The following is a 22,170-nucleotide window of genomic DNA, read 5'->3' as shown; positions in this document are numbered from 1 at the left end:
TTTTACTGTTTAGTTTTCACCAACCTGTAAGTCCCTGTCCAGAGATCCTGGGGTTGCATTAATTTGTCTCCAAAATGTTTAGGATCTGAAGTTAAACAGACAATTTATTCCAATACAGTGTAATTTTATTATCATACAATGTACAACCATTATCATCATCTGTAGCTATGATTAACCAGTATTTCAGGTTGTGTGAAGCAGAATACAATAATCCAAATACATGTAATCAGTTACTCCAAAAGCTTTGTGTTGTCTTCATCATGGACTGTGTTGGTCCAACTGTTGCTCAGCAACACTGTTAACAGAGAAAAAAGGGGCAGACACCCTAGAAGTGGATGAACCCTGATTGCTGTTATGCACACCCATCAGCTGTGTGTGGGAAAATTTATTTAGAAAACAAGTGCACAAGAACACATATCAGGGAGAAAAAAAGGCATGATTCATACTTTTCAAAAGCGAGCAAATGGAACACAAGACTTCATTATGAAAAATACCATTGAACAAAGGGAAGATAAAAAGGAAACAGAGAGAAATAATAATTTTGCTGCCAGATCCTATTAAGGGTGGCATCTTAGTTTTGGCTCACTGATCCGTCTCGGATGATCCGTCTCTCCAACATCTGTCTCCAATTACTCCTCTCCTCCACTATCACATCTCTCATCGGCTTAACGGGGTCTGAGCAAAGATTTGCATACAGCGTGGCAATAGGCGATTAATTTCAGTTTTTTTTTTTCCTTCTTCCTGGAGAAACAAAGAGGACTAATGACAGCTGAGGGTAATTAAACAACAGAAAAAACAAAGAGAGGAGAGGGATTGAAGAAGTTGTCATATTGCGTCGCAGGGGATGGTGGCGACTGTTGCCACTAGAGCAAGCAGGCGAGACAGAGCGCCTCATGAGGGATTGATGCCACCTGTGTGCCAGGCTTTCATCATGTGAGATCTAGGCAAGAGTTTCTCCATTTGTTGTGGTTCCTGGGAGTGGCAAACGGTTGTTCATTCATCTCAGAGAATGACAAGTAAAGCCGTTTTGCCGTGGAGTATCAGGAGAATAGTATCGCACCTGTGTGCTCAACTCCAGACTTCCATTCTACAAAATAAAGATGTTGTATTTCATCTTTTGCAAACCCTTATCAGATCACTTTAGCTAGCGTTGTTCTGAAATTTAAGCCATGGGGACAAAGTTTTGTTTTGTTTTGTTGTTGTCTTTTTGAGGTCCAGATAAACTCAATACAGATCTGTGCAAGATAGTCTTAAAAGATAAATGAAAAAAAGAAACAGAAGACAAAATAAAAGAAAAATCTTCAAAACAAATCAAACGTTAACCTACCAATCTTTTCATTTTTTACTTAACGAAAGTAATTATATCGTACTACTGCTGCCCACTGCTTCTGCTCTTTGTAGAACAGAATAGCACAGAACAAAGTTTGGGTGTAAGTATGAGTCTCCAACTTTTAACACACAGTAGATACAAAATCTGCCTCCGAGAGTCAGAACCCAAATCACTGTGTGTATTCTCATCTTTTAAAGAGGAACTGTCCTGAAATTACCTCCCCCACATATATTGATGCAACGTGACGCATATAGGAAGGGAAGAGGAGATGCCGGCTCTCTTTCCTGTGCCTTGATTGATTTCCTTGCACCTAATCCAATCTTTATTCAGATCTACACACATATCTGCAGGAAGCCACCTAGCGCAGACTGGGGGGAGTATTTGGCTGGGGAGCAGGCTCTCATTGTAATGCTCTCTGATTTGTCAAATGAGGCCCAAACAAAGGCAGTACAGAGCATGTGGGATGCAAGTAAAAAAGATACAGAGGGAGAAAGCCAAGAGACGGAGCTAGCTGGCTTAAGTATAGACAAAGCTGTTTGTGGGCCTGCTTCTGTGTGTGTGTGTGTGAGAGAGAGAGTGAGTGAGGGAGGGAGAGAGAAAGAAAGAGAGAGAAAGTACAGTATATGTGTGTGTGTTATGTTTATATATTGGGACAAGCTGTAGTTTTCTTGTACTCGTGCCCTGAGACTTAAAGATAATAGAGATTGATTTGAGTTGGACTGTGCTCAGTTGCATTGGGTCTCTCTCTCTCTCTCCCTCTCTCTCTCTCTCTCTCTCTCTCTCTCTCTCTCTCTATTTTCTATTCTCTCTCACCCAGCCCGCCACTCTGTAACACTCTCTCTCATTTGTAAAATCAGACAAAATCAAAGCCAGAGGAGAATGATGCATGAAAACATATGCAGACATATGCAGAGAGTGAGGGCCCTGGGGAGATAGTTTTGAGTTGGTAGCAATTGTGTGAGAGAGAGAGAGAGAGAGAGGGAGAGAGAGAGAGGGAGCGAGAGGGAGAGAGAGAGAGAGAGATTTTGACAGTAAAATACGTAGGTTGATAATATAATTCTTGCATTAAAACATTTTCTAAGCTGCAGTGAAAGTGCCACCGTGAAGTCAGTGCTCAAAGTCTCCATCTGCAAAACTTTTTCTTAGTAGCCCCACAGTCATTCCCACAGTAAAACAAAGTATTGTTTGATGTTAGAGGATGATTCAGCAGTTAGACTGTATTTTCCCTACAGTATAGGCCAATAAATAGAGGCCTTTAGATTCATGACCTCAGTCTGAAGGCTGTGGTACAACATTGTGTCAGTGCAGTGTCAAGTGCAACAAGCAGAAGCTGAGAGCAATTTGTTTTTATATTTATGGTTTGCAAATTAAATTTTTCACATTTGCCAATCTCCATCCCTGATCAAGGCAAATTCCCTTCTGTTTAAAGCTGATTAATTCATTGGCAGATTTTTAAAGTAATGGAAATGGGCTGCCTGCTGTGAGGATAGGGATGAACAGCGATCACAAAATCCATGTGGATAACATAATGGGCTATGGAAAATAATACATGAATAAAACTACAGTTGTTGGCAAAACTGTCCTGCCTTGTCATGGCCATAAGCCTGCATCTGAAGTTGTTACTGTCTTTGTAGACACACCATCGTTTCAGTGGATTCCCACTGGAAAGAACACAGAAACCCCCATGTTTAAAAAATTCACATCCATCGCTTAAAGGCTAAATACTGAACATTTAAGGAATTGACTCCACGCTAAGGGATGATTTGTTGATGTGGGCCACTTTAAAATTTATAATCTAAAATGCAATTTATGTAGGGAGGAAAGACCATTTTTGATATATTTGAGATTAATTTTAAAGCATGATGAAGACTCTATTATTCCTTTTGCATGTGGGGTGTCCTTGAAGGGGTCTTTCTGAAAGAGGGGCAGAGAGAGATAGAAAGAGAGAGAGGGTCAGATAGAGGGAGAGAAAGTGAGAGATACAGAGAGAGAGAGAGTAGACCCTGGAGTGGTTCAGCTGTTTTGAAGTTTCAGCCTGGGTAGACTCTGAAGCCAGGCTGTTTGAACCATAGCAGAGATAGCTGGACACTTTTAGAAACCTGCCTAGTTACTCATATCATGTAATATAACTGGTGAAGTATCGTCTACAGAGGGTTTCATGTCAGAGTGTATGCCGCATGAGAACAGTCATTTCTGCCATGAAAGGGAACTTTCTTTACATGAAGCAGTGCTTGAAGATTACCTTTCAGGCTTTGCTCATTTACTCATGCTGCTCTAGTCTAGATCACCAGATGAAGGAATTGACCTAATTTTGGAAATGTTTGTCTGATGGCAAAGCAAGACTAAGCAAACAACTCTGCTCATGAAAAGTTAGTGCTGGTATAAGTTTTGGAGAAAAGTTAAAGAAGGTTGTTTAGTGTTGCTTTTTCCAAGCGAGAACATTACCAAAATTAGGTCAGTTTTCATCCGTTGGTTATCTGGAAAAAGTCTTTGATGCCTGTATCTTTTTTTTTTTTTTTTTTCTTCATTCAGACTACTACCGCTCTCTTTATCCCTCCCTTGGTCAGAGGCTCTCATCACATCTTCAGCATGTTTAAAATGCACCAGCAAAGTTTTTTAAGTGGAGCTAAAGGACAAGAACATACCACCTTCAAGTCAATATTAGTTTTAGAGTGGATTTCATTAAAGATTTACCAATTAGGCCCATCCTGGTCTGGCCTCTGACTTGATTTCTGAGCAATAGCCTGTGTTCTTGGCCAGGATCCTTTTGGATGTTCCAAAGTCTAAACTGAAGACAGAAGGTCATCAGACTTTTCCCTGGGTTTCTAAATGACCTGCCAATGAACCTAGGCCAATAAATCTGCTTCCCTTTCCTTTTAAACCACTTACAAAACCTCTAGATTTGCTGTTATATTTTTATTTTAGTGTAAGTGCCTTGTATTTAATCTATTTAATTAATCGGATTTAATGTTAGGCTCATCTAACGTAACTTATCTTATTTCCCTACAGGTTCCAGTGTTGAAATTGTTGCTTGTGTATGTTTATGTAACCACCATTTGCTAGATTTGATTTTTTTTTCTATTTTCCTGCTGTATTTTTGTCGTTCCAATGGCTCAAATTCCCCACAGAGATCATTTGAGTTTCATTTTATCTTTTTTATGCTACTACACCTCCTGTCTGATCTGGTTTATTCTCATATTGTGTGTTTACATCGTATAGTAGTTAGTTTGGAATAATAGAGTATCATAACATTGTCAGTGGAGTCATGCAACATTTTAATATTCCAGTCACAAACCAGTGGATGTTTCACTACAATAATTTAGGGACTATTTGTTTTTTCCTCTTTCCTGCGCCAGTCTCTGGAAAAACACAGATCTAAGCTGCAACAAATATGTCTCAGACGGATCATAGTTCAGTGGTATTATGGCTTTATAAAATGACTCTGCCATAACAAAAACCCGTTAAAGCCCATAAACAAGACCCAGAGTAGATAAACAATGAAACAGCAGCAGCATTAGACTCATTTGTCTCATCCCCGGGAAGGAGGGATGGAAATTAAGGAGTGGCGTGAGTGATTGAAAAAAGAAAGAGGACGGAGAAGCGAGAGGGATGGCTGGATGGTTTTAATTTAGTGATTATGGATACATGGGTTGTCCATGTCACATTTGTGGGAGAAAAAAACAAGGCCCAATGCAATGATTAGGATTCAGTGGTGGCTGTCTGGTCTTGTGTGTGTGCGTGTGTGTGTGTGTGTGTGTGTGTGTGTGTGTGTGTGTGTGTGTATGAGAGAGAGAGAGAGAGATTCTGTGGTCTGTGTGAGGGAGTGTGCTAGTCTGCTTCAGTCTGTGTTTGTGTGTGTTTGTGTGTGCAAACACATAAATGTGTGTGTGTGTATGTGTGTGTGTGTGTGTGTGTGTGTGTGTGTGTGTGTGAGTGCCTGTGAGTGTGTTTGCTACCAAGGTGTCTGTCAGTGTGTCTGAGGAAAATAGCTTTTGATAATTACCTTGGCAAAATTAGAGTCACAACCCTGGAAATGGAACAGAAGAAGAGGGGCTTTGGCTTTTTTTTTTTTTTTGTGCGTGTCTGTGTGTGTGTGTGTGTGTGTGTGTGTGTTGGGAGGGATGCAGCAGGTAGTGTTGAGTGTACAAGTACTGCCTCAGCCTGCATGCATATACATACTGTATGTGTATGATGCCCTAATCTCACAGCACAGCCCTTTTCAATCATGTTAAGACCTTAAACTGAAGACATTTAAGAGTGCACCTGAGAAAAGACTCACAAATATAACAGCACAGTTATTAATATGTGTGTATTAATATGTGCAGGACATTTAATTTTAATGGCAACTCTCAAATGCACTTGCACAAAGAGAGCACTAAAAAGTTATTTGGATGCTGTGTAAGAACAGTGGGTGGTGGGTCTCTTGGTCCCCATTTTATGAAAAAACACTAAAAGGCTACTAATAAAGGTTATATTTAGCACCAAAAATGTTCCCCCCCTATGATTACAGCCCTCAGGTGCTGTAAAGAACCATTTTGGATTTGTTGCTGGAAGGTTTTCTTTAAGGGTTGAGCACAACATGGTGAGAGACTGGCCTCTCTGTCCCTCACCTCAGAAAGAGTTTGCATTTTTAAATTTGACCTAAGAACAGAATGCCATAGCCTGCTGTTGAGTGTCAGAAAGTAAAGACGTTAAAGGCTAGAATCACTGTAATACCACTTTTTCTACTAAATATCTCAGTGCTGGGACTGGGAAACTGGGAAATGATTATTATTTTTTCCAAATATTAATTTTGCTGGGCTGACCTTCAGGAACTCAGAGTCACCAGAACCACTCTCCTAGAGATCCTTATATTCATTAATTGAATCTTGTTTGTTGTGTATAGTTACTACAGCATAGAGAGGCACATGAGATAAGATGAAACTTTAATGATCCCTGTGGGGAAATTGGGTCATGGCTGCAGCAAATAGTGATATGATACAGCAAAGAAAAATAGAATATACAGTAAATGCAAGTATAGCAAATGTGGTTTATGGATAATATATATATCATCCATACTTGCATATACATATATCATGGCCATAAGTCTCTATTGTATGACATTGTATGAAAACGTTGTATGACACATATTTGCACATGCAATATATATATATATATATATATATATATACAGTATTTGCAGTAAATTCATATTCTTATATCATTCTCATATTATACATTGCCTGTATGTACAGTATGCAATATTATGTCATATATACTATATATATACTATATGTTATATAACTATTTGCCATACAGATGCAATGTGCAAGAGACTAGTCATATATACTGTATAGGTATGTAGTTATATTATGTATACATCACCATGTAATGTATAACAAATGAGAATGATATGAGAATATGAAGAAAACAAATATGCAAATTTACAGTGCAAATACGTGTCATATTCGGGCTACAGAAGGCCATACATATGTACAGAAACCATCTAGATGTGTAGATGTGTGTTGTAAAACTATCCGCCTTACCAATATATTCAATATCCAGATGTAGATACCATATGTACAGAATGTGCCCATTCAGATATATGCGTTGCTAGCTGTCCACCTTGAGGTACGATATGTACAGAAAAAGTGTCTGTCCTCAGTGTCACTATCATTATCAGAACATATTTACGTACGGAGGCACCATACATACATGAAATGTGTCCCGAGATATGTGCCGACTTGTATGCAGAGAAATGTACAGAAATATGTATAGAGCAGAAACTGTGAAAGCAAGTGTCATATAGATCCGTCGAGAGCATAGGAATACAGAAGGCAGGGGAGCGGGATTGGAGTGGGGTGTCTAGTCAGCCACAGTGTCGTCAGGAGAGAAGAGAAGAGGTGGGTAATGTGAGTGTGGGGGGGGGGGTGGGTCCTATTAGACTGGCCTGTGGTCCCCTTGTCAAACCTGTTGAAAAAAGGGGTTTAACTGGTTTGCTCAGTCCTCGTTCCCCTCCACCGTCTGACCTGGCTGCTTACAGCCGGTGATCTTTCTCATCCTGCTCCACGCCGCATTCACACTATCCCACTGCAGCTTGTTCTCAGTTCTCTCTTTCTGTCCATTATCTTCTTCTTCAGCTCCCTTTGGACGGACTTAACTTCCCCCCACTCCCCAGCCCATGAAAGCCCTCTTTTTTTCTGTTGAGGAGGGATTTAATGTTCTTTGTTATCCGGGCTTTGTTGTTTGGAAAACAGCAAACAGTTTTCGTGGGAATCATAGCATCCACACAGAAGTTGATTTAGTTAGTAATGCAGTGGGACAGCTCTTCACTATCCTCACTGTGCGTCCAGTCCAGCAGTGCAAAACAGTCCTGTAGAGCCTCCAAAGACTCCTGAGGCCACACTCTCACAGTCTGTACATGCACATCAGATGTATTATTGGCGTATGCCCTGTCATCATTTGCATACAGCAAGTCCAGTGTCTTGTTCTCCCTAGTCTTGCATTTCACGTGTAGATTGAATTTGGACTGGGTGGAGGAGAGGGAGCCATGAGTGAAGTCATCAGAAATTACCATGAGCAAGACATCAGCAGAGTGTGGGATGTATAGAACAAAAATAATGGGGTGTGAAAACTCCTGTGGCAGGTAATATGGCCATAAACCCACAGCCAGCAGTTCCATATCCGGACTACAGACACTACCCTTCACTGTTTTATGCCCTGGATTACACCATATAGAGGCAGCAAAATTAGCTAGAGCCCATTCCATTCTTAACCCAGTCACTCAAGTGACATGGTTTTGGCTCAACACATGTTAGTGTCATAATTTGGTTAGAAAAGCCAAGGTGAAGCTCATACTCTGATTATGAGAAACCCAGTTAAGAGGCCTGGCTTACTCCCATATGAAACAGATTACTGTGACATGTCAAATTATTATTCCTTTCACTGATGGTTTTCGTTCTCTGCACAAACTCAGACTCGCAGAGCGTACGTTTACATTCTGATCTGGGAAAGACTGCTTTCAGATACTGTACCCCAAAAACTGTAATGCTCTCCAGTGCATTTTGAAACTTGATGTATTGGTTAAATTGGACTGTTTAAAAAAGTTTTAAATCTTGAATATAATTGCTAAATGTTTTTGTATATTTCTTAATTATATTTTATTGGTGTATTTTGGTGGTCGTCTTTTGTGTCTTTGACCTCTTGCTATGTTTCTCAGCCCCATTAGAAATGAGGCCCTGCCTCAATGTGACTCCGAGGTGAAATAAAGGTTAAGTAAACATTTCATTGTCAACAAAAAACATGCCAGCAAGCAGTATTTATTATGACAAATACTATTGGGATCATCATTTCTTTCCCCTGTATTTTAAGTAACCTCAGTCAAAGAGGGAGGGAATAGCTGGCGGCAGCATCTTTTCATACTTTTTTGCTGGCAGACCATTTTATCTGTGGGCGGGACACCAAAGGTGGACAGAAATGTTCCGTTAACTGGTTTATTCGTGGCAACAGGGATACTCAATCGCCGGGTATCAAAGGTGCGTGTAAACAGCTTAACCTGAATAAGACCTTAACTGGAGTATGGCCCATTGCCAGCTTACTCGGTGCATGTAAATGTAGCCTGTGAAGCACATTAAGCTGCATTTGCTGATATTCCCAGCGAGTCTTCACCAAGGTGGAGAGCTCATCCATCTTGTTTGCGAGTGACCTTACGATCCCCGTGACGACAGATAAAAGGCAGGGTTTAAATCTCCTTTCTCTCGCTCTCATCCTCACCGCTGTTCTTTGGACCCGAGGTCTCAGGGCGATCAGCTGCTCCAGAGTATAGGACAACAACTTACTGTAGTCCAGTACTATCCGAATAGAGGAAAAACTAAAAAATAAAGACAAACGCAAAATAAAATGCATTAAAGTACATTAAAGCATGCTTTGAGTGGTGAATAGAATAAAAGGAGTGCAATAGAAAGGACTGTGAGAATCACTAGTGAGTATCAGTAGACTAGTGAGGGATTTGACATCTTTTAAATATGTGGTCATTTGTGTTCTGCATGTGTTTTATGTGTTGCTCATTTCAGACAATAGAAGACAGTAGAAACGCAGGACAGACTTTGCTGTTGCACAAATAAAACATCCGTTCAGCACCAGCAAAGCCTGAGGCACTCAACCTCTTTCCTCCCTCTCCTCCATATTCTCTTTGACCCTCTCTCTTTTAGATCAGTTATGTTCATTTGTACTGTGTAATACTCTCTCCGCTCTCCACCACTCTCTCCATCTCATGTTCTTTTTATATAGGCTATCCATTTTATACTCTTTTGGTGGTTTGTTTTGTGTGAAACAGGGATTTCTTTTAGTATTGGTCAATGAAGACTGTGATTTTTTTATTATTTTTTTTGTTCTCTCTCCGCTCTACTTCCTCTTAAATGGCTTGTGAATCAAAGTAAACACATTAATTTCGCTCTGCCCTTGCTTTTGAAAGGCACCGACATGTAGGGGCTTTTAAAGCCCTACAAGTACTCTTAAATGTCTGAGGTTTTTTTCAGTTTGTTCTCTCCCCTAAACCTGCTGATCGTGTTATCAGTTGTACTTGACCCAAACGTTGTGTTCTGACTTTGTAAACTTTGACAAGAGGTTGTAAACTTTACACATCTTTGTAGTTTGGACAATCATAAAAATGGAACATGAGAGTTGAGCCTAATTTTAGATGTCTGTTGAGAGATTGTTTTTAGATCTTTAGTTGTAATATTTTTTACTGTTAGGAGATGTGCTTTTAAATGGACCTAATATCTCTGTCAATAGTGCATCTTTTTTTAATAGCCGTTCTCTCAAGGCTCTCTCATTAGTTTTTAATAAAAGAGAGGTAGAGAAAAAGACGCATGTGGGAGAAGACGAAGACGAAAAGAGTAAACTTTACGGTTCTAAATTATAGCTGCAGCTTAATTTATTCTCTCAAAATTTCACATGGCAAATCTTACTGGGGCAAAGAAATGGTTCTGGTATTTCATTTCTTAATCATGGAGAGGCACAGTAGCAGTACTTTGGAAGAGAGTTGCTCATCATCAGAAACACCGACTTGTGGTATTCCCCAGTCTGCAAGTGAATTTTGGAGTACATTTTTTTTTTCTTTCTATAAAAGATAGAGTTCGACATGTTAAAGGTTTAGGAGTATGATCATGAGCTAGTTCAGCCCTGCATGTGTTTCCAGTATGGCAGACAACATCAGCCAGAAATGACTGAATATATAACAATTCTATCCAGCACTAATTCACCCAAGCTTAGCAAGACCAAGGTGTCTTACTTTTCAGTGGTAAATGGTTGAAACGGAAACAAAATTTTACCAATTTCCCTTGTAAAAAGCTTATAATCTTTCCAATTCAAAAGTAATAAAGGAAAGCCATAAAATTATTTCTTCAAAGTAATAAAGTGCCTTTTCCACACTTTTTAAGGTTGTAAAGAGAAAAACGAACCGTTCCGATGCCCTGTAGTGAATTATCGCACACACACACACACTTCAGAGGACTACAGACTGTGAAATTACCCAATCAGAGGGTCTTGTCTGTTCTCAGACATTAGTCAACCCACGTAGGCCAAATGAGGTGATACACACACACACACACACACACACGCACTCACACAAACCTAAGACAGAGTGGTTTGAAAATTTCATAAAGCTCCATTAAAGTTAATGACACACCCAAGTCCAAAATAATGTGTAAGAGGGATGTGTGTGTGTGAGTATGTGTGTGTGTGTGGCGCGTGCGGTTGAGTGTTTTACCCCACCGCCTTTCTCACCCCAGGCTATCTGAATGAATTGTCAGAAGAGGTGTCAGAGTGTGAATGTCACAGCCAAGTTGTTATTCTGCACTTTTCATTTTGCTTTGGAAACATAGATTTATAGTGTCTGTTAACGAGAGGCCGCTTTGACAGCAGGCGCGGGAACTTCTATAAAACAAGCTGTGATTTTCACCTTGAGTCATGATAACCTTCAGATCCCTCGCAAGCACAAGCGGCGAGCGCAAAGTAGACTCACACCTATGCCCGCAAACATGCAAAACAAGCATATGCACATGAACATAAAAAACACACACCCACACACTGAACACACCAGTCCCACGCGGCACGCACACACACACACACACACACACACACACAGTGTAGATGAATGATGAGCCAACAAGTCATAAACGCAACTACATCTACAGTCAGAAGGGATATTGAACCGTAAAGCCGCTGCATCATAAAGTTTGCTATCTTAGAATAAGAACATAATCTTGCTACAACACAGAATTCTTGAAATAAAAAATCACCGATAGATCATGTGCATAAAACATATCAGTATGCAGGAGTGAGTTAGTCCTCGTAGACCATCCAACTCCACAACACCCATGTTGCATTTACTCTACCATGATGCAGCTGCTCCGCTGAGACAACAAGGAATAAGAAATTTATGCAAGATTGCCGCGGATGGAAGATAATCTCAACTGAGTAATGTTTCTCAACCATGGCATTCCCTCCTCTCTCAGACAAAGCTTGTGGCGCTTCACCAAGGCAAACTTAATCATGTCGAGGACCCTAATAAATATGTTATTGGCTGGGGACAGCTAAATGTAGACGCAGGGGATAGTGTATACTAATAGGGTCTGCAAAAAGAACTCTATCTTAGGTGCAGGTTAAAAGCTAAAAGCAACTCGGAATTAAGAAATACCGGCACGCTGAACTTAGCTCCAACTAAACTTCTCTTGTGCAATGTTTCAACAAAATGCAGGTCTCCAGTAGGCAATACATTTATCGCCTGACCCCCAAATATAGATCAGTGTTTGGTAAAGCATCCTTCACCTTATACTGTAAAATACTCTCAAATGAAAATTAGGTTGTGCCAAATCCCTTCAAGGATCTCTTTGAGAAATCAACATTGTTGGATATCAGCTGTGTCTTGAGGATGCATCTTTCTGCACCTTGTTTCACTGTGTGCGTGTCCATGTGCGTCTTCTTTTTAGGTGAAGTATGGTCGGTTTGGCTTCGTGTGGGATGCGGCAGTGTTGGAGTATGTTGCCATCAACGACGAGGACTGCTCCTTCTACACTGTCAGCAACAACGCACCGGACCGTGGATATGGGATCGCCATGCAGCACGGCAGCCCCTACCGGGACATCTTCTCCCAGAGGTAGGAGTTACACCGGCAGATAAACAAAGTCATTTAAAGCCTGTGTTACATATTGATGGATGCATCATTTTAGTCCCATGTCTTTGGTCTCAATCACATTGTTATAGGTTTTAGGTTCAAGTGAGGATAATTTTTATTTTCCAAGCCTTTGGGGATGGTCATGGATAAAATGTATATGTTTTACTTGAGGGAGGGTCATGTACGTTTTTATTACACATTTAAATTCTTCTATGTACCCAGCAAAATAAGAAATGGTCAATCCTTTAAAGACCCCATGAAATGGCATCTTTACTTCCTTGATTTGATGCATTAGCTGTTGAAACAGGATGTTGGGGCGGGACATAATGCAGTGAGGGATCATTCAAAAGTATAAAACAATGGAATATCAGTCAGGGAGAGGTGATGGGAGGGGTGCGGAGGGGTGGGATTGTTCAAAAATCTGATAGTTTTATTGGTTAGAAATTTATATTTACGGCGACTAGTACAGCAAGAAGTCACCGTGAAAGATACACTGTTTTCCAGGAAGTAAAAGTAATGGGAGTTAATTTCATGGGGACTTTAAAGTTTGCCCGACTACAGTGCTTTTGCAATGTGCTGTGTAGGTCAGACACCAAGTAAATTGCAGATTGAAGCTTGTAAATCTGGCTTCCAGAGGAAAGAGGCAAATTGCAGTTTCACAGCTTGTGTTCAGCTGGTTGCTTCACCATAAGATGAACCACTGGTGGCTAGCAACAAGGTTAGAGACAGCATGGCCACACTAATACAGATATCACAAGGGGTTGATGTCACAATAAGTCAGTTTTAGGAAGAGATGTGCAACATGTATCTTACCTTTGAGGTCCAAGAAAGTGAATATTTTACAACCAATCCAATCGCTGTAGCACACAGTGTAGTTAGGAATCTTTTTGTTGGTTTGGTTCCTTTTTGCATGTACTTCTGAGATGCTAGCCACAACAGCAGACTGCAGGTTCAGTCATCTGCCGTGTCCCTGCAGCAATTAGGGGTGAAGCGTTTCTCTCAAGACCACGGAGGGATTGCTTACCCAAATAGGGATTGATGCTAGCTTTCATCAGGATCAAACATGGGATCATCTCAAGAAGAGGAGTAATGAAGAAGCTGCCTTATGCCTTCATGAGGCTGTTCAGCTAAATTTCTATCATGGAAAATAGTCTGTCAGTGTGTGTGTGTGTGTGTGTGCACGCAAATGTGTGAGCTTTACAGAGTGTGTGAGTGACTACGCCTGTCTGTTTATACCTCCATATCCGGTGGAGCGTTGCACTACTGAATATTGCCTATCATGGCTGTTATTAAACCAAACAAGCAATTAATTGACAGGCCATGTTTCCAATTCCCTCCTATTATTTTGGGGACATTGTCACACTCTCGGGAAGCCGGTTTCGAACAGTTTACTCACACTGTTCCCCATGGTTCAAACAACAATAGACAGAGGAATTATGAGGAGAGAAAATTATCACAGAGGTATAATTGTTTTGTTTTTCTTTGCTTTGTTTTTTCATGCTGACATTCTGTATTATACAAATTAATGAAGCACGTAGCGGAGGCTTTTTTGCGGGAATTATATTAGCAGTCCCTGCAGTGGGACAGTGGGAGAGAAATGTTTGACTCGGCCTGATCTTCTCTGGTGCCTCGGTCATAACCACTGGGAGACTACTTTGATGCATCTTGCAAGTCAGAGTTAGTAAATTGGGGGGTTGGTTTTTTATTGACTGGTGTACCTCGCCTTTTTTTCAAAATCAAACTATTGTGAGTGAGGTTTGATGATATTTTTCCCCTCCACACGTGGGCAGGACACCAATCGCCACTATTTGCATTCAAAATGTTTCCTTTATAGGCTTAGTTGACAGCGACACGTCAGACACCAGTACATATGTCCATGTAAAGTTTCAGAGACCACATTATGATGGTTAAGATAGCTCCACTATCAGTATACACTGTAAGTCATTTCTTGTCTCTCTCACTATTGATATTTCATGGCTTAGCGGAATAGGATGTGAGGATGAGATTTATATGAGTTTTGACATGACTGAAGAAAAACAATGACTCGCCCCTCAGGCTTTCTTTCTTTAACAGAACACCTTCTTGATCAGAAAAGAAAGAGAAAAAAATAAATAAAATGATACAAAGAGAATGTAGAGATGGGAGATTGTATACGAATATACCAACAATCAATAGAGATCCAAATTGCCGGTGATTGTGGAGTGTAATTGGAGAGGGAACCTGTGACTTCGAAGGATTACCCACTTTATGTGTGTGTGTTTGTGTGTGTGTGTGTATGTGTGTGTGTGTTTGTGTGTATGTGTGTGCATACTTGAAGAATGCCTACCGTCTGCAGGTCCCCTGAGGTTATGTGAGAGATGAAAAAGAATTGATTCGGTTTGACACTTTGGAGAGAAAAAAGAGAAGGGCAGCGTTGTTGTGAGTTTCTGTAGAAATAGACAGTTTACTACAACTTCATCATTTTCAATCAGTGTATTTGTTATGACGCAGCCATAGCCAGAGTTCAAGTGCAGCACTACTCAGTATCTGTGTGTGTGTTTGTGTGTGCATGTGTGTGCATGTGTGTGTGTAAGCATGCGTCCATGTGTATTTGCGTGTGAGGGTCCGGGTGTATTTGTGTGCACTGTTGTTGTTTGAACACATAATGCGCGAGTGTGTATGCGCTTGTGTGTGGGTGCTGCAGTTCTGTGATTTGATGGATATAGACTGCAGATTTGCCAGAGTCAGAAAACAGCAGTCTAAAGGGCTAGTCTGCTAATTTAAACTGACAGCTACTGACAAGTTGTTTTGAAGAGCTGAAGGGGTGAGATTGTGAGAGAATAAACCCTCTCTCTCTCAGGCATATATTATCTCTGTGTGTGTGTGTGTGTGTGTGTGTGTGTGTGTGTCTGTGGGCATTCATATGAAGATTTAGAATAGAAGATTTAAAGCACAGCAGATGGAGATCTATGCCATGGTTATTGAAAAGAGTGTGCCGCAGTCTAAGGAGCTAAACTGTAAGCCAGGAATTTTATTGGGCATACAGCGCATGGTTACATTTAACATTTTGATTGCAAGAGAGATGAGGTGCCTTTTTGTTTGTGATTGTTGCCGGGGCTGCAGAATATGAATCTAGTTTAGATCCTGAGATGATAAACGTCAGTAAACATACACATTTTAGGGGAAAAAATGCTTTCTAGGGTTTATTAGTATGGTATAGCAGTCAGGCATGCTATGATGAGTTGTCAGTGTTTTCAGAATAATCTAATTTACAGAGACAACATGGCACTGGAATATGCATCGGGCAAGCAAAGACTGTCAGCATCGGTTTGGATATCATCATGGTCACGTCATTTGTTTGGTGACATTAAACTTACAAACAAAAGTATAATTTATGTTGTTATGTCTTTCTGGGTGCAGACAACCTGTCAGTTTCCACAAGTGGCCCCCAGGCTGATATTTGAGCACCGCTGCAGTAGAGCCACACAGCTTGTATATCTGTGGGGAATATGGCAAAGCATGCTGTACAGTTCGCTTGAGGGGCCAAATAGCAGATATGACAGTGATAAATTATTGTCACAGTCACAGATACAGCACACCTTGGAGACCATAAGTTGGATTTCTGTGGTGAGCATGCACCAGCGGCTGGCTTCTTCACTCAATGTCATTACCTTGCTAGCCCATGGCTTGTAATTTCCTTAGCAGGCTTGTATAAAAGTCAAATCAGCTCTTACTCCCATGGTAGCTGGGTTAGGTTTTAGACAACAGTGAGGGGTTAGGAATTTTCTTTTAAGGTTCTAGTGGTTCATTTGTGTGTTTTTGTTTTGTTTGCACCCAGTGAGAATGGTGTTTTGGCTAAAATTGGTAAAACAACATTTAGTTCCAGGAGGTAAAAACTGAATCACTGGGGGCTTGAAAAGTGTTGCTATGGGTGTCGATATTTGTCTTTGGTTGTGGTTATGTATACGCTCCGGGGTCCATGTGAGAAATGTGACAGAATAAAAAGGAATTGCTCACTGCTGCACCCAACCAATGTGTTTTCCTGAATTTATTAGTTTTCTCATTGCTATATGTTCAAATACATACTATAAAAGAGACACCTAGGGCGAGGTGTGTGTGTGTGTGACAGCTATAAACATTAATGTAGTTCTCTCTCCTTCTCCTAATATCTTTAGTGTCATTCAGTCCTTAATTCATCTATCCAGCCATCCATCCATGCATTCTTCATTGTTCTCTCTATAGCCTCAGCTCCTTCATGCATTTATTTCCCATCTTATCCCAGACAATAAATTGAAGGCCAACCAGTAAGTGATGTGTCGCTAATATGAAAGTGCTCCTCTACTCAAAGTTGTTTTTCAGTGATATTAAAGTGCTCCAGGTCCCAGTAAATACAAGGTAAACCCTACAAGCCTCATAAAAACAGTTTACTTGCGATGCTCTGAGTATTCTGGCTACACTTTTATATCAGTAGCACTCGTGACAATAAAATTGTCAGCAACAGTTAAAAAAGTGTTGATGAATTGACTTGTGAAAGTTTGTTTATTGCGAACCTTGTAGTGGAATTTAATGAATCGCGTACTGGAGGTTTTCTGCAGAAATGTATATGGTAGAGATAAACTGAATTTCATTGTTGAAATAGACATTTAAATGCCCTTGAATTCTATCTCTGCCAATTTAAATCTTACCATTTTAGTCCCAGCAGAGTAGTTGTGATGTGTCTGCAGAAGAGGAGTTAGATTATGCCTATAATCCATCACTGTTAACCCTCTGTTAACATGCTTACATGTTTATTAGTCTTCATTAGACTCATTTTAATGTGTAATGAGGTGATAGGTTGCTCACATTTGGAGATGAACTTTTTGCTGCTGTCGATTCTGCAAAATATCAACTTTTCCAAAATTCGAGAAATTCAAACTTAATCAGCATATCAAGAACAACGCAAAAACTTTAAATTTACACATAAAAAGGACAATACCAAAATCGGAGTTACAAATCTTGCAACAGCAAGGTTCCACAAGGCTTACTGAGAAAAGTTTCACTTAGTCCAAAGTCCTCAGTCAGAAAACTAACTTCACTTTCACCGCTCTGTTGTTGGGGCCCTTGGAGGCAGGGCCATATTGACTATATTATTGACAGTAGCTCAGGGTCTCTCTCTCTCTCTGTCTCTCTCTCTTGTCTCTCTCTCTCAAACACACTCACATACACACACACACACACAGTGAGCTCAGGTTCAGCTGGTGTTTCTGAATTGAACCACAGGGCCCTCAGCTTCCCATCACTGTTTGGAAATCACTGTCTATCAGGGAAAATTAGAACTCCATTTTGGTGAAGGATGGAGAGAAGAGAGAAATTGTGTGTGCGTGTGTGTGCGTGTGTGTGTGTGTGCGTGTGTGCGCGTGTGTTTACAACAGTGACATTGTTCCAGATGACGAGAAATTGATTTAATGTCAAGTATCAATCTAAACTCCCTCTCTCTCTGCCTCTTTCACATGCTCTCTCTCTCCAAGCTGTCACTCTACCAATCTATCACAGTCAAACTCAGCCCACACCCTTAGTACAGTCATTAAATCTTTATTAATTACACTTAATGATGGAGATGTGGTTCTCTCTCTCTTTTTCTATATCTCTCTCTCTCTCTCTCTCTCTCTGTCTTTCTCTCTCTCTCTCTCTCTCTCTCGCTCTGTTAATGATTGTTAATGACTGTTTGACTTCTCTTTGTTGTTTATCATAGTTCAGCTTGATAATCTGTTCCAGTTCACCCACACACTGTGGCTTAATGATGCTTAATTGAAAACTTTGTTGACAAAGTGTATGACATTGAACCCTGAGAGCACTAATTAGAATAATTATGCTTTGCAAACTTTGCATGTAGGACCAAAGACTCTCATGGGTAAATACCTTCTCATCCTGTAATCCTTTGGCTTCGATATAGTGACAAACCGTTAATTGCAAACAAAATACAGTATGTTTAGAGAAGCACGCGTGTCGGGCAAAGGTGGCCAGTACGTATTCACATATCCACAGATCAGTTGGTTAAATATGTGTGGGAAAAATCAACAGAGAGCTCTCTCCCTTCTATAACTGCTGTAACACTCGTCGCTGTATCACTTGTCTCCCAGCTCAGGTGTGAGTGTGTGTGTGCATTGCTGTAAACAAATGAGACCATGGTAGCCTCTCATGCCAGTGGTATTCTTAGTGCTTGTGTTTATCAAAATTAAAGGCACATTTCCCATAAACCCCTTTGCTTCCTGCTGCAAAGAGGCTACTTGTTTCCCCCCCTTCCTCCCTTTAGCTCTTTTGCACTGGAAGAACAGCGGCCATCTTCCTGTTTTGTGTTGTAAAGCAATCCAGCAGATTTCCCATGAAATCCAACCTGGAGGTACACAATGTAAAATGCAGTGCGGAGGCCAGTAGATTCTGCCAATCTTCTTGGCGATGGTCTCCTTTGTTTATGATTATTATACTAATCTCTCAAAATGAATGTGGTAATGATGTTAAAATGCTACATGTAGCACCATAACAAAGGGTTTTTAGTCAACTTGCCTGGTTGAATTTGTTGAAATGTGGTTGTAGCAATGCTCAGTCTTTCATCAGGAAGGACAGTGCAGAGTAATATAATGAACCACACTCAAAAGCAAACTCAAATACGCAGCACTGGTGCTAGAATAATATTCCTCCTTTCATTGATGAGTCCAACAGTCTGTAAACGAATCAACAGCCTTTTCAGGCTTCATGGTTTTCGTGTGGCTGTGGGTGTGTGTGCTCACCTTCCCTCAGCTTTTTACTCAAACACACATAGATAAGGAGAGAATAATCAGGCGCAGGTGCACCTTGTTGACCGATCGATGCCCCCAATGCTCTGCGCCTCCCCACCAACGCTCAGTCACTGCCCTGCTTGCCACAGTGGAAAACTGATTTAGACAAATAAACTCAATGATTGCAGCGCAGGTTAGGATGTATCAGAACTTTTCCCTTTCTCTCTGTTTTGATAGATTTCTCTTGTTCCTCGAGGCAGGTTGCGTAATATAACAAAAGTCAAAATTATGTGATAATAATAATAATGTGATACTTTATTGATTCCCCCAAAGGAAGTTCTCTTTTCGCTCCCTCCCCTCCGCAGTGAGGTCAGAGTGCAGGGTGAGGTACACAGCAGCGCCCCTAGAGCCAGCGGTGATTCAGCGTCTTGCTCCAGGATACTTCAGCAGGATGTTTGCTGACATGGGGCCTTGAACTCGTCCTACTCACTACGCCGCTCTGCTGCCCCCCTAAATGTGAAGAACTGTTGAAATGCCTGCAACCACGCCAGGTTTCAGAAACCTGCTATATCTCTGTCCCAGTCTACCCTTTTTGTGCACTGTTCGCATTTCTTCACAAACTAAAGTCACATATCCTTTTTAAGATATGCCTTGTACTTTGAGGAATAGTTTTCAGCGATGGTAGGTCATCAGTGAAGAGGCTGTAATATCTATTTCCCAGAAATGTATGCTAACAGCATAGTCAGAAAACAGCAATTTTTTGAACCTATCTTGACTCCAAAACCCTCAGATCTACAGCGAATCACAAACTTTTTACATCTAAATCTTTCAGGCAGTTTTTTTTTTTTTACTTTGTTATACGAACATTATTCTCCATCATGTTTTGCAGTGAGTCTAACACCAGCGAGGCGGTCGGAGGCCGCTGATGTTGCTGGCTTTGTGTACAGCCAGTAACTAAGCTGTCAACCCAATGTTGTTCTCATTTAAGGAGCTGACAGCCAACGGTCCTCTCAGAGCAACAAACTCATTTTAGCAAAACACCTCTCTCTCTCATCCCCCTCCTCTCTCTCTCCCCGCTCATTTAATTTCACATTCTTCTCCTCTTGACTCATCCCTTCTCCTTTCTCCTCTCCGTCTCCTTCCCTCCTTCCCTCCCCACCTCTCCCTCCTTCTCACCTTTCCTCCATTCTGTGATTTTGTGGTCAGACATCCAGCCAGATTGAACATGCTATCTTGTTGTTGTTTTTCTTACTCCCTCTCATTTTCTCACTCAATTTTCCATTTTTCCTCATTCTCTGACTCACTCACCTCTCCCTGTAGCTTCACGTTCTCGCTTTCCACCTCTCACCTCACCACACTTTCCACTTTTCACTGTCTCCAACATAAAATTGTGTTTGCTACAGAGACGACAGGGGTATTGATATAAGAGAACATGTTTGTTACAGCTGCAGCAAATGCTCAAGCTATGATGCAGTTCCCTGTGCCTCAGACAGTAGTTTGCTCACCTCAACAGCTCTCACAGAAACAGTTAAGAGGCCTATCCAGCCAGTTCTGCAACTCACTGACCTGTGTCACATTATGCATGACCATCTTCCCCACATTGCTGTGCATTTTAACCGGCTGCAGCTGTATAAAAATCTGGTACTGGAGCCCCGGGGAGAGAGTGACAGATAAGCAGTGTGGGACACAAAGTGCATTTATATGGGCCAATATGGGCAGACCTGAGAAAGACTGCAGAATCAACACATAGTACATGGAATTACAGTGTATTAAAGGGGCAATAAGTAAGATTTCTACTGCCCCAAAGCACAAAGCGACCATAATATATCTGCGGGGGGATTGATAGGGTTGTTGATCAGTACAAATGACTCAACGATTACTTGGCCAGGTGCTGAGATAAATGGCTGGTTACAAAAAAGCTGCTTATCTGGAGCTAAAACACTAAGTGAAAAGCAGTTTGTGGGAAACCATAAGGTGGTTTGGCTTGTAAGCTAAGCAGAGAAGATGCTGCTGTCTCATGAAAATTGTGAATCCCAAAAAGTCAAATTTTCAGGAAATAAATGGGAAAATATTTTCATGTTGACTCCAGCACATTTTTAAAATTGCACATTTAGTTTAGAATGGGTTATGTACATAGGTGCTAGTCAAAACCATAAAACTCACTCAGATTTACAAGGTTTTACTACATTTTGACCACAAAAGAGAAGTAAAAGTATTTTGTTTCAAGCAATATCCTCAGCTTTGAGTTTGATGCCAGAGATGTAGTTTAATTTAACTCTGAATGTGAGAAGAACTATGTGTGTGGGTGTGTGTGTGTGTGTGTGTGCGCTTACAAGTGTGTGTTTGTGTGTGAGAAAGAGAGAGAAGAAAGAGGTAGGAGTAGGAAGTGATTGCTTGTTTACTGTCCAGTGTGTGCACATGCATATTTTCCAGCTTGACTTGCGCACTGGGTGTGCTAATATATGTATAGCTCATCTTTTTCTTGTGTACCTTTGTGAGTCTCTCTCCCTCTCTCCCTCTCTCTCTCTCTCTCTCTCTCGTCACCAACAAAATTCCCATCTCTTAAATTTTCTATTTTTTCCCCTTCCCTCCTTTCTTCCTGTCCTCTTTCCCTTGCTCTTTTTGCCGTTATCAAAATCACAATTTCTTTTTTTCAGCTTGAGTCAACTAATAATGTGTGATCATCCCACCATCAAGGCTGCTGCCATAGAGTTGCCATGGCAACATCTAGTCCACGCAGTAACGGCCACTGCAGAGAGAGCTGGGAGGCAGAGACAGAACACACACACACACACACACACACACACACACACACATACACAACACTTGCACCCCACCCCCAACCCCTGCTCATTTTCTTTAACAGCCAGTGGGAGTGTTAAAGTCATTATAGATCTCCCCAGTCAAAGTCAACGATCTTAAAGCAAGGTGATAACTCATTACACACACAC

At 40.9% G+C, this 22,170-nt stretch overlaps 1 protein-coding gene across 1 annotated transcript in view; it reads left to right on the top strand.

Annotated features, from left to right (window-relative positions):
* Positions 1-22,170, top strand: part of grid2 (glutamate receptor, ionotropic, delta 2) — a 543,340-nt gene that overhangs the window by 500,679 nt on the left and 20,491 nt on the right. The window contains exon 14 of the mRNA XM_071907238.2: positions 12,301-12,467. Within this exon, the coding sequence (XP_071763339.1) occupies positions 12,301-12,467 (167 nt within the window). The remainder of the gene's footprint in view (positions 1-12,300; positions 12,468-22,170) is intronic.

This window comes from Centroberyx gerrardi, chromosome 8, assembly GCF_048128805.1.
Source record: "Centroberyx gerrardi isolate f3 chromosome 8, fCenGer3.hap1.cur.20231027, whole genome shotgun sequence".
Taxonomy (NCBI): Eukaryota; Metazoa; Chordata; class Actinopteri; order Beryciformes; family Berycidae; genus Centroberyx; species Centroberyx gerrardi.
This window is presented reverse-complemented; position numbering and strand designations above follow the sequence as displayed.